This window comes from Brienomyrus brachyistius, chromosome 1, assembly GCF_023856365.1.
Source record: "Brienomyrus brachyistius isolate T26 chromosome 1, BBRACH_0.4, whole genome shotgun sequence".
Lineage (NCBI taxonomy): Eukaryota > Metazoa > Chordata > Actinopteri > Osteoglossiformes > Mormyridae > Brienomyrus > Brienomyrus brachyistius.
Genome location: NC_064533.1, coordinates 28,367,179 through 28,383,932, shown reverse-complemented (window position 1 = coordinate 28,383,932; position 16,754 = coordinate 28,367,179). Strand labels below are relative to the sequence as shown.

The 16,754-nt window shown below is 40.7% G+C and overlaps 1 protein-coding gene across 3 annotated transcripts in view; it reads left to right on the top strand.

The window, feature by feature from the left end:
* Nucleotides 1-10,371: 10,371 nt before the first annotated feature.
* LOC125748588 (vacuolar protein sorting-associated protein 8 homolog) overlaps nt 10,372-16,754 on the top strand; it is a 41,274-nt gene continuing 34,891 nt past the window's right edge. For all 3 annotated transcript variants that reach the window (XR_007399602.1, XM_049024893.1, XM_049024908.1), the window contains exons 1-5: nt 10,372-10,492; nt 11,474-11,542; nt 14,620-14,774; nt 14,864-14,957; nt 16,365-16,397. Coding sequence is in view for 2 of the 3 variants with exons in the window: in XM_049024893.1 (XP_048880850.1) it covers nt 10,430-10,492; nt 11,474-11,542; nt 14,620-14,774; nt 14,864-14,957; nt 16,365-16,397 (414 nt within the window). In the remaining variant the exon portion in view is untranslated. The remainder of the gene's footprint in view (nt 10,493-11,473; nt 11,543-14,619; nt 14,775-14,863; nt 14,958-16,364; nt 16,398-16,754) is intronic.

Below are 16,754 nucleotides of genomic sequence, written 5' to 3'. Positions count from 1 at the left end.
ACATTGCACTGTTTTAAACTTCTGTCATAAGAAAGAGACAAGAGAGAAGTGGAATGAGAGTTGGATTGTTACTGGGAATGCAATGCCTTTGTGCTTTTGTAAAGCATCTGGTTTTATTATGGGCTGGCTATGTTCTAAGGGAAAAGGATGCTGAAGTTCCTCCTATCCTCTTTGGGAGTCGGGCTGTCATGTAGATGATTAATTGGCACATTGTCAAAGACAAACTGAGCACGCAGACAGCAAATGTGATTTAGGCTAGGATACAAGCCATCTCCTGAAAAGCAGCATTCCAAAGACATTTAAGAAGCATAATGTCGCAGTACCCATCGAACTCAGTAACTTCATTTAGGGTACAGATGAACTGCACAAAAATGTTACGTAACTAAATCTAATGAAGATGCATAACTGCCGATCAATTAACAACATGGTGTTCTATTGTCGTTTAAAAATAAAACATTTCCGTAACATTTAATTGTAGCTAAATTTACTTACGCAATTTCCTTGTTCTCCTTTTACAATGGTCTTTTTAAAGATTTTTTTTTTCTCTGAATTTGTCAAGACATTTTGGAGCCAACATATTCCTCTGTTGATGCAGTGTGCGGCCAAGTGCCTTAGGACTGACTTCCCATAACTAAGGTCATTGGTTCAAATCCCATCCATGCCAGACTGATTTCTCACAGATGCCCTTAATCAAGGCCTTAAAATCCACTTTTTCCAGGGATTAGTTTTTTTTTGGATAAAAGTATTTGCTAAATAGGTAAAATGTCTAAGGCAGTGCTAATGCCGAAACGTAACTATTACGATATAACATGAAAGAGGTTAATTGTGTAACTTGAAACTGCTTAAACATTTTGCATCACAAGCTGTCACCGTGACCACTGAAGGTGCATTAGCAGGCTCCTTGTTGAATTTTTCAGCCTGCTTTTCACAGGGGGTATCTCTTGTGTGCATTATCTTTAGATTTTCGGTGGTTGACAAAGGCATTTCAACACTACAGTATGTGTAAATACTTGGAAAACATTTTAGAGCATTTGTAATGTATAACATTGCTATCCGAAAGGTATATTTAAAAGTTTTTTTTTTTTTTTACATTATATATTATATACTGATAATTTATATTTGGGGCTTGAAAAACTAAGTCCAATGAAAATAGGGAGATGGTTTACCTTTACCAGATAATCCATTCCATTGCATTGATCATTCTGGATTGGATGCCAGTCCATCACAGGGCAGAAGGCAGGGGACACTGGATTGGATGCCAGTCAGAGCTAAAACACACACACATACACACAGCTACCACGCCGATGCTGTCCAGCAGCAGTAAAGCTGAATCATCTGATCTAAGTGCAAAGCCTTATGTCATGTGAAACCTCCTTATCAGCAACACATCATCCAGATATTACTGTCCCTGCTGTGAAATGTGGCGTTTACAGAATATTATATGAGGATCGCTTTTATTTGTTAGGACAAACAAGGTTCGGAAATCCACAGTGGGATCAATGTACTGAGGATGAAACAACATAAAATACTATAAGAACAGTTATTTACAAACTATGCTTTGTCTGTTCATCCATCCATCCATCCATTCTCTGATTGCTTGTCCTGGCCACTTTAAGGCCCCTGAGCAGGGCTCTGTGGCCCCCAAGCTGACTGTCACCTGCATATGTGTCCGTGTCTCATAGTGAGCAAGATGGGATAAAAAGACAGGGATCAATAAAGTACCACTATTCTCTTCTGTTCTATTCTATAAAACTGGATTTGTTAGAAGATAAATACTGGTGATGTTTTCAAAACATTAAATTGATTAAAATCTGTTTAAATCTGGTAGCATATTAGCCCAGACTCTCAAATGTAGTTAAAAACAGAACCAGCAAATACAGAACAGATAAGCACAAAAATTCCAAAGGGCTGAATATATCCTACAGGCACTGCGGATTAAAAATGATTATAGGAACACATGCATACAAACACTGAATACGGAAAATAGGCCAGTGTTCTTTGGCAAATGTAAGAAAGGGACTGCAGGAATTTACATAAAATGTAAAAACTAATGAAAAGCATGGATTATGGAAATCATCTTGATTTGCCCGGCTGGCCAAATATAAGGCTTTAAAACGACAGGATGATAAATAGTATAGAAAGACAGATTAAAGATCACACTCACACAAGGGAAATGGAAGTCCCAAATGGATTCATGCAGAAAGGAAACACCTGTTTGTAAAAATCTGTTTGTTATTTAAGATTGAGAGGTGACTCACAGTTATGTTATGTCGTTATGTTATGTTATGTTATGTTCTATAAAAGAATTAAATGTGAAAAACATATTAATAGATCATTTCAGTCTCCTTAATTCTAATCCATGGGAGGCCTTTGTCAGTTTCATACTCTACACTGTTATAAGGCAATTCTAGCATTATGAATGTGACATTCAAACTCATATTGGCAGACAAAATGCCTCATGGTAAAATTTAGTATCAATGAGCCACTTTGCGTATCTATTTTTCTCGAAATACATATATTTAAATATTAGAAATACATGGCATTTTATCAGGGGTTAGGACGTGACATCAAACAGATCACCTTCCCACCTTCCCATTCATCAATTGTGTGCAGTGAAACTCTGACTGGGATATTTATTAAAAGTGTGATGACCAACCCTAATATATGAACATGAAAATAATGACAGCCCAACTTAACTACAGAGAATGCATCCCTTTGTACCATCATCTTACATTTCTTCACTTCTTCACGTTTACGTAGGGGGAGGTGACTTCTTTGGTGGTTGGTTGGTTGGTTCTAATAATACATCATCAAGTTTTATCCATCCATCCATTTTCTGTACCCACTTGTCCTAATCAGGGTCATGGAGCCTATCCTGGAAGCTACAGGCACAAGACAGGGAGCGCTGCAGGAGGGGGCAACCACCTATTACAGGGCAAACACTCACACATGCACACCTATGGACAAGTCGGTAACTCCCATTAACAATAAAACATGCAGACCCCACCCACATTTAGCCAGGGCAGAGACTTGAAGCTGGGTCCCAGAGGTGTGAGGTAACAACTCCGACCAGTATGCCACTGCAACACAACAACTGCAACAAGTGTAATGGAAAACATAATTATTGTTCAGAAAATATTAATCAATCCCTTAAGGATTTTGAGAGTGATATTTTATTTCCATATGAAAATTCAAATGTAATCCATCCATCCATTTTCCAAACCGCTTATTGTACTGGGTCGCGGGGGTCCGGAGCCTATCCCGGAAGCAATGGGCACGAGGCAGGGAACAACCCAGGATGGGGGGCCAGCCCATCGCAGGGCACACTCACACACCATTCACACACACATGCACTCCTACGGGCAATTTAGCAAGTCCAATTAGCCTCAGCATGTTTTTGGACTGTGGGGGGAAACCGGAGTACCCGGAGGAAACCCCACGACGACATGGGGAGAACATGCAAACTCCACACACATGTGAAGACTCAAACCCGGGTCCCAGAGGTGTGAGGCAACAGTGCTAACCACTGCACCACCATGCCGCCCCCTCAAATGTAATATATTTACTATTTAAAACAGTTAACAGCTGCTTCAGTTTTGACGCTATACTTTTAGTAATTCCAAAAATATTCAAAGGATCTTTTTCAAGCTTTGATCTGGGGCTTATTTCATTTTGAAACAAACAGTACTAAAGTTTGAATGGCAGTTTCACACACCCGATACATGATAACTCAAAAAGCATTTGACAGATATTTCTCAGATTTTGCACACATATTGCCTGGATGAATATCTGGAACTTGTCAAATTTCGAAACCAAATGCACCAAAACTGGAGCAGCCCCACTTAGTGGCAGCAAAGGGAAGGGAAATCAATATAAAAAACAATTTGATTGTGAACTTTAAGACAGTAACTTTAAATGTATTTGATGGATCTTTTTCATACTTTCCAGGAACATTATATATATAGGGTATGTTCCTTTTTGAGATCCCAAAATTTATTGAGTGAATGGTGACACATAAAATGAGCTAGATAAATAAATAAATGCTTTTTTGGAGAGGTGAGTATGTAGGGGGAGTGAAAACTATAGATGCTGAGGAGGGGGTTGTAGGGGAAGTAGGGATTTGTAGAGGCCATTCAGGGAATACATTGTCAGTCTGATAGCAACTCATTTATAAAGCTTTCATATTCACAGTTACATAATATCATCATTCAAGCAACCTGGATTGTAATATAGCCAAGAAATGTAAAAATGCTTGCATGTTCTCTCTATTATCTGGTTTCTCCTTTATTATTTACTTAATTCTGCCTTAAGAAGATTATTAATTACTGGCACTGGAAAGAAAAATACATATAACATTATAATTATTTAAAAAGCTGGACAAATGTACAGTAATGACGATGATGACCTTCATGGTAAATTTTGATGGAATAATGTGATGAGATTGCATGGCCTAAGACTGCATCTTTCAGCTGTTTAAAGGCATTTATATTTGTTGTGTTTGTGCTGATTACTGGAAAAGGAACCGCTTTGCCTGGATATTTATCTGCACTCGGTGAGATCCAGTATGGTGCAGTGAGTAGTTTGTGAATAATTGACCTTGGTATAGCAAGTTAAACTCTTGCAGTGTATAAGAGGTGCTAGAATAAGAAAGAGTCAAATTGCTAGTAGGTTTGGCTACCGATGGTTCCCTGAAAAAGAAACCCGCATTCGCACTCTACATGATATGCAATGAAAATTAACGATGTCATGCCAACTTCTGTGAAACATTTTCCCCAAAGTTTCTTTGTCTTTTCGCAAATTTGGTGACCTCTAACTCGTGGAGACGTGCTGCTTCATAATAAGATTCTCTCAGACAAATCTGAATTGGGGCCATGGAACAGAATGAGATGTTTTCCATATAATATAATATATATCACAAATGCATCAACCTAGACAGATGGATAGTAACTTGGAGAAAAGCTGAAATAAGTGTATGAAAACGCTGCTAGAGGTTTTCCACGTGAGATTTCAGATGTTAGACAGCACAAAGAGTGCACTGATGTATTAGCAAATCTGTTTGCTGTTGATGTGGATTCTCAACTAAATGCCTTACAAATGGAGCTTGAAGTGCAAAGCCTAATTAAAAACAACATTCATAGAAAATAGCTAACATCATACGAAGCGCCTACCATCTTTTCCACATCATCAAAATAATGGGTAAGACCATGTGCTGATATTAAGTTATTGCTGCAATGCTAAATATGTAGCTGCTCAGTCTCTGAAGCCAACATAAACAAGGTGGCCAAGCAGAACCACAACCACAAGAAACAGAAAAGGATCTGGGAGGAGGCAGATTCCCTGACAACATTTTTATAATTGGATCCTGCTGGGTGATTTAAAGAAATGCAGCCATGCCACAGTGACACAATCCTGCGACTAAATAACTAGGCACATTAACCAATAAGAGTATAACACTAAAGGAAATCAAGGAAAAGAGAGCTAGTATTTTTAAAACTTGAAACAAAGCAGTTAAGTGCACAAAAACAATCCTGAGAAATTCGTGTGTCAGAGGTGGTTCTGAAAGATTAACACTAAGTAAATTTAGACTTGAGATTCGAGCCTATATGAAGCACCACGAGTCAACCAAAATAAAAGGCAAGTATTTCAAATATATGACCTCAGACGTGACTTAGCCTTTCAGATAAAACAGAACCTCTAGGAGTAGTTTGCTTTTTATTTCAGAATGTGGAGGAAGACAGAAAGAGACAAAATGTGGAAATGACCCCTTCTAGGGCAGCATTTGTGCAGGACAGAGAAAGCCAATGTTTATGAATGAATATATATGTGGACATTCAGAAGTGGGGTGGGGGGGGGGGGGGGGTGGGGCGCTGAAAAACAGTCAGGTGACTGTCGTTGTTCTCAGTCATTCAATGCACCTGTTCACTATCCTGCCAGGCTATTTATACTGGAGCATCTGCGTTTGCTTTGTCAGTAAAAGCCCAAAGCAGGAGTAGGTCGTTGCTGCTACAGGCAGCCAGCATTTTTAGTTTTGTCCAATGCCTTTGCTGTGTTTTCATTATGAATGGCGTTGTGTCCCTCTTAGAAAACAAGCTAATGCTTAACAAATGGATTATGCCAATGGCAAGATACAGAAAATGGACGGATGATGGGTTATAACATAAGGTCAAATTAATAAAATATACGCTAAGGAGCCATAACATTAAAACCGCTTATAAGGTGAAGTAAATAAAACTGATTATTGTGTTACAATGTTAAAGGTGCCCATTAGCTAAATAAGTGAACAGTCAGTTTTTGAGGTTGATGTGTTGGAAGCAGGAAACATGGCCAAGCGTAAGGATCTGAGCGACGCTGAGAAGGGCCAGATTGTGATGACTAGACAGCTGGGTCAGAGCATCTCCAAAACGGCAGGTCTTAAGGGGAGGTCCCAGCATTCAGTGGTCAGTTCCTACCAAAAGTGGTCCTAGGAAGGCCAACCAGTTAACCAGCGATAGAGTTATGGGCACCCAAAGCTCACTGATGCACGTGTAGCGCGAAAGCCAGCCGGACTGGTCTGATCCCACAGAAGAGAAACCGTTGTACAAATTGTTGGAAAAGTTCATTCTGGTAATGATAGATAGGTGGCATTGCAGCTTACTGCGTATGGGGCTGTGTGACCACAGATAGATTGGAGCGCCTACAATGGGCATTGGGCACGTGAGTATCAGAGCTGGACCATGGAGCACTGGAAGAAGGTGACCTGGTCTGATGAGTCACTTTTCTGTTACATCATGGGTGCCAGTGAGTCATTTACCTGGGGAGGAAATGGAACCTGAATACACTATGGGAAGAAGGTAATCCGACAGAAGCAGTGTGATGCTCTGGGCAATGTTCTGTTGGGAAACCTTGGGTCCTGGCATTGATGTGAATGTTACTTTGACACAAACTACCTACTTAAACATTGTTGCTGACCAAATACATCAATGATACTCCCCAACAGCAGTGGCCTCTTAATTATGTGCCCTGCCACACTGCAAAAAATGTTCCAGAGTGGTCTGAGGAACATGAAAATGAGTTCAAGGTGTTGACATGGCTTCCAAATCCCCCAGATCTCAATCTGATCACGCATCTCTAGGATGTGCTGAACAACCAAGTCTGATCCATGGAGGCACCACCTTGCAATTTATGGTGTTTTTCCACTAGCATTTAGGAACCAAGCCATACCCGAGCCATACTGCCATGAAAGAATAGTTACAGTGCAGTTCCAGCTCACTTCAATAAGTACGAGGTTAGAAATGTTCAGGTTCCCAGTTATCAGGAATGCATCAATGCATTGCGATGTGCAATACTACTAATAATGAATAATATATAGAATATGCCTGTCTTTCCTTCAGAAAATACATGCATATTGATGCACGTCACCAGTTTCTCCATCCATTTCCACCAATCAGATGGTGGTGACGCAACCTACTCAGTTTAGTCACGGTTTAGGTCCTGCTTGTGCGGTTATGGCTTGGGTACGACTGAGGCACAGCTCTCCTCGTTTACAATGGAAAACCAATAGTTTGCGGTACGACTCAGTTCTTGATGGCAGCGGAAAAGCACCATTATAGCACATAACTGCTGCTAATGTCTTGGTGCCAGAAACCACAGGACTTCTTGAGGAATCTATGATATTCTGAGCACTCGTTCCAACATCATAACCTGAACCCTTGCATCGTGCACAACCAGGAAGGAATATTAACGGTCTTCATTATAATTGTTGCTCATACTATTGTCACATTTGGGTATCAAAATATTGCATGTGGTAGCAAAATTAAATAAGTAATAATGTGTCTATCTTCTTCCTAAAGCCCAAAACCCTACACTTAAGTGTTGGTATCTTAAAATTAATTGGTACCTTGTGATGCACTGTTTCCCCTCCAGGGTGTTCTCCTGCCTGGTGCCTTTTGCTTCCTGGAAAAAAGGCTTTAGGCTGTAGCAAATAAGCAATTATGGAATATGGGTGGATGCTGACGTTTATCCTTCAAATCAGGCATAAACCACCCCGAATGTCTTTTTACCACTAAAAAGTAGAGTAAGAGCTCCTCAAATTCAGACTTCTGTTTCCTTCAGAAAAGAAATAAATCTGTAGACATTGCACATGGGAAAAATAAAAAACTATGTAGCATCACAGGTGAGTGTGAGAGGCAGGTGCTGGAATGAACAGAGGAAGAGACATAGTGTGGATGGAAATAATGCTCTTTTATTAAAGTCTTTAAAAAACACTTGAGTGTCCACACTTTTATGCTTTTGCTGGCTCTGACTGAGCTCCTCACTCCTTTCACACCTCATGGTTGGACACTTATCATTCACGTAGGTGGTCACTGCATTGGATGATGGGAAGGACACCGGGTCACACTAACCCAATCCAATATTTTCTTTGTGTTGTGGTGTTTACGGATTCGGCATCCAATAATTTGTTTGTAAAATGTGCAACAAAGGAGCATATTTAGTTCATGGCAAGTCATAAGGAGTTACTGTCACACTAACAAAAGAAAACGATAAATTAAAACCTTAGAACCATGCCTCCAGCATTTCTGTTACTGTTGTGTGCATGTCATATTTACATATTTACATCACACATAATATGGCAAACAAAGGATGAACTGTATTTCATCTGGTTTCGCATACTGGACTTATTTTTCGGCTTGTTTTCAGGGCTTGCATGTTTGTCTCGTTAGACTAGGCAAAGCTGTTGCTATCACATCACAGTACTAAACCCACTATGGTTAGCAATCATTCCGGGTGTATAAAACCTACACAATAAAAACAATCAAATACCTTCACATTCACTCTTTTTTTCCTTTCCATTCAGCTGTGTGTAATGGTTAATAAACATGAGTTGTCACATCCAGATTTCCTTTAGGGTAAAACTGTCTGCCTTTTATTAGGGTATCTGGTGTAATTTATCCTTTTAACTCTGGACATTTTGTTTTCAATTTATTCTACATCAAAGAAACAAATGGATGTTTGGTTAATTAGGCCTAAATATACTGTTTCTTTGTAACTGACACATTTGACTGTCATTCTGGATGTCTTTGTTTAACTGCCTGACGATGTCGACGAGAGAGAGAGAGAGAGAGAGAGAGAGAGAGAGAGAGAGGCACAGAAACATTTGAATGCATTGTGCAGTGTATCTCTTTGTGTATACTACACTATACAGTACAGGCAAAAGTAAAGGGCTACACCTCTTAATCGTTGAATTCAGCTATTTCATTCAGACCCATTGCCACAGTTGTATAAAATCAAGCACCTAGTCATGCAGTCAGGTTTACAAATATTTGTGAATGAATTTCCGAAGTGCTCGGTGAATTCTAGCCTGCAAGCCTCACACCACCAAGTGCAATGCCAAGCCTCAGATGGGGTGGTGTAAAGCTAGGCTCTGGAGCAGTGGAAACATGATCTGTGGAGTGATGAATCTGACTGGCAGCCTGATAGACGAGTCTGGGTTTGGCAGATGCTTGGAGAACATTACCTGCCTGACTGCATTGTGCCAAATGTAAAGTTTGGTAGAGGAGGGATAATGGCATGGGATTGTTTTTCTGCGGTTGGGTTGGTCCTTAGTTCCAGTCAAAGGAACTCTTAATGCTTCGGCATACCAAGACATTTTGGACAATTCTATGCTTACAACTCAGTTTTGGGAAGGCCCTTTTCTGTTCTAGCATGACTGTGCCCCAGTGCGCAAAGCAAGATCCAAAAAACATGGTTTGGTGAGTTTGGTGTGGAAGAACTTTACTGGCCCGCACAGAACCCTGACTCTAATCCCACTAATCATTTGGGATGAACTAGACGAGTCAGGCCTTTGCGTCCAACATCAGTGCCTGAGCTCACAAATGCTCTTCTGGGTGAATGGGCAAAAATTCCCACAGATACACTCCAAAATCCTGTGGAAAGCCTTTCCAAAGAGTGGCAGCTGTTATAGCTGCAAAGGGGGGGGGGGGGGGGGAATCCATATAAATTTAGAAATGTCATAAAAGTACCTGTAGGTGTAATGGCCAGGTGTCGCAATACTTTTGTCCATATAATGTATATTTAAGATGGATGCCACGGGCGCCATGTAGAATAAACAAATCACCTTACAGTCACACCCCCTCCACGTGCTAGTGTTCTATTGCCTGAAACAAAGGATTTTACTCATTAAAAGGGAAAAACCGCTTTGAATTATACGAATGCCAGTGAAAGGTGCGAACTAAGACATTCATGTAGGTAGGTTTAATTTAAGTGAATAATTTAAATAAGCCATATTCATATAGTAGGCGAACTTCCAGCTACTTTAGCTGCACAGCCATCATAACACCCCCCACCAACTTTTGAAAGGTCTATCATGGAGTCATGTGACCGCACCCAGGCGGTCATGTGATCGCAAAGTGAAAGCAGGGAAGGCGCTCGAGCACGAGACAGGCGTGTGATAATGTCGCGAATAGATGAAGAGCTACGGCTTGTCTTGGGGACCGACTTGCCCGAAGTTCTGGAGGTAACTTAATGCCATACATTACCGCTGATAATTCTTAAAACCTCCAAATTATCTACAACTGGAAACCCAACTTTTGGTTTTAAGTTAAGCTGGCACTGTCTGAACTCCAATCTAATGCTACTTCATGACAGTTTAGCGTTGAACACAATTAACGGACACAATTTAGCTATTGCTGATATAGTTCCCAAGCGTAAGCTAAAAATATTATCTGAAAATGAAGAGAACCGGGAAATCCAACTTCGCATGTAATATAGCAGAAGTGGAAAACGAAAGACATTTGCCGGATGTTTCCGCATAAAAACTACACCATACACAACTTAAGTGTAACTTCTAGCGTTTAAGTGCTAGAATTGATTTACATCACCCATATTTCGCAAAGTATTTATATGTGGCATATTTATGAAAGGATGTCAGTATGTATTTGTGAGAAAAAATGGCATAATCACATTTCATATCTGACACCACTCAATTATTTTGTTACTAATTACTGACCGATTATTTCCGAAACCATTACCAAGAGTGAGATATATGCAAGTTAAAACATTCTGTCGCAGCTCCCAGAATTTGCACACAATATGTAAATTGAGTAATCACTTTTTCCTTTTTGGGAACTTCTAATTCCCGCATAATTGTTATTTTGTATAGATGTAAGGTGCTTATTTTTGTATTACGGTTAATGAATGACAAGTTCATCTTAATGTAATCCTTTATTTGCATAATTAAGGAATCCTGTGTATTGTGATCAGGGTAAGCATGATGTTTGCATGCTGTTCAAAAGCCAACATAAAAAGTGAGAAACTGAAATAAGCAGTCTTGACCATTTTATTCCGATCTGCATCTTCCTTGGGTATGGGTCATTTAACATGCGTGTTTTCATACATTGTACTCATCTAAGTGCCTGTTACAAGCACAAAGTATCAGTCATTATGTTTCAGTGCATCACAGGCTTAGGGTCTGGTTTGAAATTTCTGTTTCTTTCAGCTGGATGACCAGGAGTTTCAGATCCCACAAGTGGAGGATGTCCCTACCCTTGAGAGCATCTTGGATGAGGTACATTGAACTTTCTCATCAGTATACTGTAATCTGACTGATGCACCAGACCTTCTTATGTTTCCTAATTGTATCATTGCAGCATCACTTGGCTGTACAAAAATGAACGATGCTAATATACAACTGACTCCAGTAGTGCTGGTTTACTTTCCACCAGTGTTTCTCAATCCAGTCCTCGGCACATTTTTGCTCCCTCTCATCTCCCGGTGTACCTGAACCAAACAATCAAGAGTGCCAGATACCTAGTGCAGGTGTGCTGGGCGCCGAGGGGGAGCAAAAATGTGAACTACCTCATTGTCATTACCTTATTTCTGGTGCCTCATGTTTGTTCAATGGTTAAAAACAGCGTTCATAATTTACAGATATTTGATTTGCTAACATTATTAGCCTGAGGGCAGGAATGTTGCCTCAAAAATTCAGAGTGTCAGGGGTTTGAATCCTTACCTTATTTGGTGTTCCCTTTCTCGGTTTGCTTGTTCTCTCCATGTTACACAGGTTTCCCCTAGGGACTGGATATCTAGTAACCAAAGACATGCAGTTAGCTGAAATAACATTTCAAAAGTGCTTGCATGTGCTTAGGCCGGAATCATGTCCAGGGATTTCCCCGAGCCGTTCACTTTATGCTACTCCAAACCCCCAGTGATTCTGTGCTAGGTTAGTGGCTGGTAGGATTGGGTACCTTTCACATTTGGACCGATATCGGTACCGGTACCAGTACCGATACCCAACGGTACTTCAATACCGCGCTCTGAATCTGTAATGCCTAGTTTGTATCAACATTAAAAATACAGTAATAAAAAATAAGCCCCAACCTATTTATTTTGAACAAATTCTTCCTGAAACAGACACAACTCTGACCAGAAACATTATTTTAACAATTATTTTAGCAAGAGAACAAAATTGGCAGCATCACACAAGCTGCTGTTCTTATGTTACAACTAAAATATCAATTTATTACAGTTTTTTTCTAAAAAATATCCCGAACAATAACTAAAACAGATGGTTCACTAATTAGCTGAAGCTGCAGTAGAACTTGTCGACGGCGTAGTTTCGATGGCCTCGATGTCGATGCTGCACGGGTGATTGTCGGCGCGGGTGCTGTAGCTGCGGCTGCAGCTTTAACTGCGGCGCCCCAATTATCAAACACCGGACATTCATCCGCCCGTAAATATATTTTATGTTTAACGAGGTGTTTCCTCAAGTTCGACGTATTTCTAGCCCCAGTTCTGCATTTTGCGTGGCAGATATTGCATGTCGCGCAGTCTGCATCAGTGAGCTTTCTTGGCAACCTTTGTCATGGTAAACAAAACTAACACGATCGCTTAAATAGCAAATTCAAATGTAACTGCATTAAATATCTGTCTGTCTGCATTAAATATCAGTCTATCCTATTGCTGCTTTAAATGTAAATTGCATTGAAACGCTGAGATAGCTGGTGATTAATTTAAACCTTTCTCCCAGTTCCGTATGTCCCGCTCAGCTCATGCGCGCCGCTGCTGATGAGCATGTGAATGTACCTGTGGAAGTAAAATTGGACATTGGCAGGCCCGGGAGGTTGGCATATTGGGTCTGTTATGCCTTAGGCCTTAGTCAAGAAGAGATTGTTTTGAATACTGTGTGACCTCGCTTCACGATAGCTGCCTGCAGTAAGTTCCGCAGACCCTGAGGAAAGCTCGGACCTTGGAGAGACAGACAGCGGAACAAAGGGGGGGGGAGAAAACACCTGCAGGAAGAGATTCGAAGCTGCCCCAACTGGTGCACAACGAGTTATACTGTAGCTTTATAAAATAGTTGTGGCAGACAATATATAGCAAGCTATGCGGTAGTGCAAATGTATAAGTAATTATGTTAATCAAACTAATCATATGTTGACCATGTATTTGAAGTGATTCAGTGAGAAGGATGGCAATATGTTAATCATTAATCAATGGAACACCCAAACATTAATAGTGATTCAACGTCATATGATCAATATTTATATACATATCTCAAGTAGAGTCTAGAAGCCGAAACAGATTCCGGTAAATTGAGCAAGATGGGTGGATTTTACCATGCTACCAAGGTAAACCAATAGAGCAGGAGAATTTGGTTTGTTATACGTTTGAGCTCGGTTTGTTGGTGTTTTGTGACCAATCAGGACTTAGAAGTCCTTATAGGAAATTGGGAGTTATGGTTTATCAGCTGGTTGCTCTGTGAGCTCCGGGTGACTTGGTACCGAGTGCCAGAGTGTGATGGGAGCGTTTTGCTGGAATTGCTGGAATAAAAGAGATTTCCTTTACTCACCAAACTGAGAGGTCCAGACTTTTATTCTAAGTGTTATATTTAAAATTTTTCTACAACGAAATTTGTCACCGTTTGATTTGACATGAACTGATACCCGGTAGTACCGACATCATTCGGTCGATACCTATAAAAATACCGACCTCAGTACCCAACCCTAGTGGCTGGGGGATGGATTAATGATTAGGCTGAGTGTCAGAGCCAACATACCATCTCCAAGGTGGCACACAGACATGCTGGGTAATTTAGGCTCTGGAGGTCATTTTGATGTAATCCTTAACTTTAGACAGATGGCAGTTTTCCAAACAGTCCTGTATGCATTCTTGAATATTTCTTTAATTCAGCATTTCTCCAGTCACAGTAAGAGCTGAGTCGTTAGTCAGGCTGCCTTGAGGTGTGTGTGTGTGTGAGCGGGTATACCTATCCTTATGAGGACACAATGTCCCCATAACGTGATAAATATCCGCTTTTTTTTCCCTTATGGGGACCGGTTTCCTCTATTTTATAAAAATCAATGACTGCTATGAAAAAACTAAAATTGCAAAAACGCTTGCATTTTGCTTGGTTACTTATGGTTATGGTTAGGGCAGGGTGGGGGTTAAGGTTGTCATAGTCAGCGTTAGCATTATTCCCATAGAAGTGAATGAGCGGGCCCCATAAGGATAGGTAAACCCTGTGTGTGTGTGTGTGTGTGTGTGTGTGTGTGTGTGTGTGTGTGTGTGTGTGCGTGTGCGTGTGCGCACATGCTTGGCCATGGAGACATCACAAACATCCTTTTCAAATCGCCCCTATGCCAGAATGCTGCCCTGGATGACGAGGCTAGCTTCTTACTGCCTGATGACTTCACCATCCCCACACTGGATGCAGAGGCAAAAGCTGCAGCGAAGCAGGAAAGTGATGAGGAACTTCTGGAAGAAGAGCATGGAGTGATGCCCCCTTCACATTCTCAATGGTATAGGGCTATCTCCGTCACGAGGCTTTAATTAAGCTATTTTTAGGGTCTTGTTTCCTAGTGATCAGTCCTCATTCATTTCAAATTAGGGTCAGAGATCCTTTGCTTCCAGTGGTTTCCCAGGATCCTGTGCTACAGATCAACACCCTGAGAGGCGTCTCTGCCCAAGTCGTCTCTGCTGTGGTGAGATCCCGTTGACCAGCTTCACTTATGCTCCAAATAAGATTAATGCAATAGTGCTGTGTAAAAGAAAAATAAGCTACAGTATGTACATCTGGATAGATTTCAGTGATAATTTGAAAATGGAAAATTTGAAACTTGTACATGTGAAGGATAATTCTGATATGAGGGGTCTGTCTTAAGTAAATCCTTGGCCTCCTTGGCCTTATGAACAGATGCCTTCTTGTCTTCATTTTGGAGCTGTAGACAGAGGAAGCATCCATAAAGAGTGATGTATTAGTAAGACCTTACTTAGAATATGCAGTACAGTGTTGGTCAGCTCATCTATCTCACATGGTACTTGGGGCAAAGCATTGGTCAACTCACCTAACTTACCTAGAACATGCAGTAAAGCATTGGCCAACTCACCTAACTTACCTAGAACATGCAGTAAAGCATTGGCCAACTCACCTAACTTACCTAGAACATGCAGTAAAGCATTGGCCAACTCACCTAACTTACCTAGAACATGCAGTAAAGCATTGGCCAACTCGCCTATCTTACCTCGAACATGGAGTAAAGCATTGGCCAGCTCACCTAACTTACCTGGAACATGCAGTACAGCATTGGCCAACTCACCTAACATACCTAGAACATGCAGTAAAGCATTGGCCAGCTCGCCTATCTTACCTAGAACATGGAGTAAAGCATTGGCCAGCTCACCTAACTTACCTAGAACATGCAGTAAGGCATTGGCCAGCTCACCTAACTTACCTGGAAAATGCAGTAAAGCATTGGCCAACTCGCCTATCTTACCTAGAACATGGAGTAAAGCATTGGCCAGCTCACCTAACTTACCTAGAACATGCAGTAAGGCATTGGCCAACTCACCTAACTTACCTGGAAAATGCAGTAAAGCATTGGCCAACTCGCCTATCTTACCTAGAACATGCAGTAAAGCATTGGCCAGCTCGCCTATCTTACCTGGAACATGCAGTAAAGCATTGGCCAGCTCACCTAACTTACCTGGAACATGCAGTAAAGCATTGGCCAACTCGCCTATCTTACCTAGAACATGGAGTAAAGCATTGGCCAGCTCACCTAACTTACCTAGAACATGCAGTAAGGCATTGGCCAACTCCCTTAACTTACCTAGAACATGCAGTAAAGCATTGTTGATTCACCCAAAATAAAATGTTACTGAGCTGGAGAGTTGAATACAGAGCCAGACAAGGATAGCACACAAGTACAAAAGGCACCGGGTTTGGACATAATCATAAAGTATGATTGAAAAGAAACCATCTGTGGACAAACTGGAAACATTTCTCTGCTGAGATGCTGTATGTTATATTGAAGTGATTGTATATGTACATTGCATGAGCATGGATGGCATTCACTGAGAGGCCTGCTTTACTTTGCTCTAATTTCTAGGGCCGTTATGATGGCGGAAGGACTTCTGCCTTGGTAAGGGTCAGTGCCACAGGAAGTACTGTATTCATATGGGCTCATACAAGTATCACGGTTTTCAATTTTAGTGGGATTTCACATGGGAATTATTCATACCTTACAAACCTCAGAAATGTTTTCATTTTTAAATTTCCCTTTTAGATATAGTCCATTTTCCATACCCCGAGTAGCAAAAAAGGAAATAGAGTTTTCAGAGCGATGACATTTTTTTGTCATTAGTGTTGTGACAGAATGTCACTGTTTTTCTATATTCATAGCACTTAATTGTTTCTGATCACCAAACAAATTTAGTAAAATACAAAGGAAAAAAGACCATTTGTTTCACTGCAGGAAAAAAAATCTACCAACACTCAT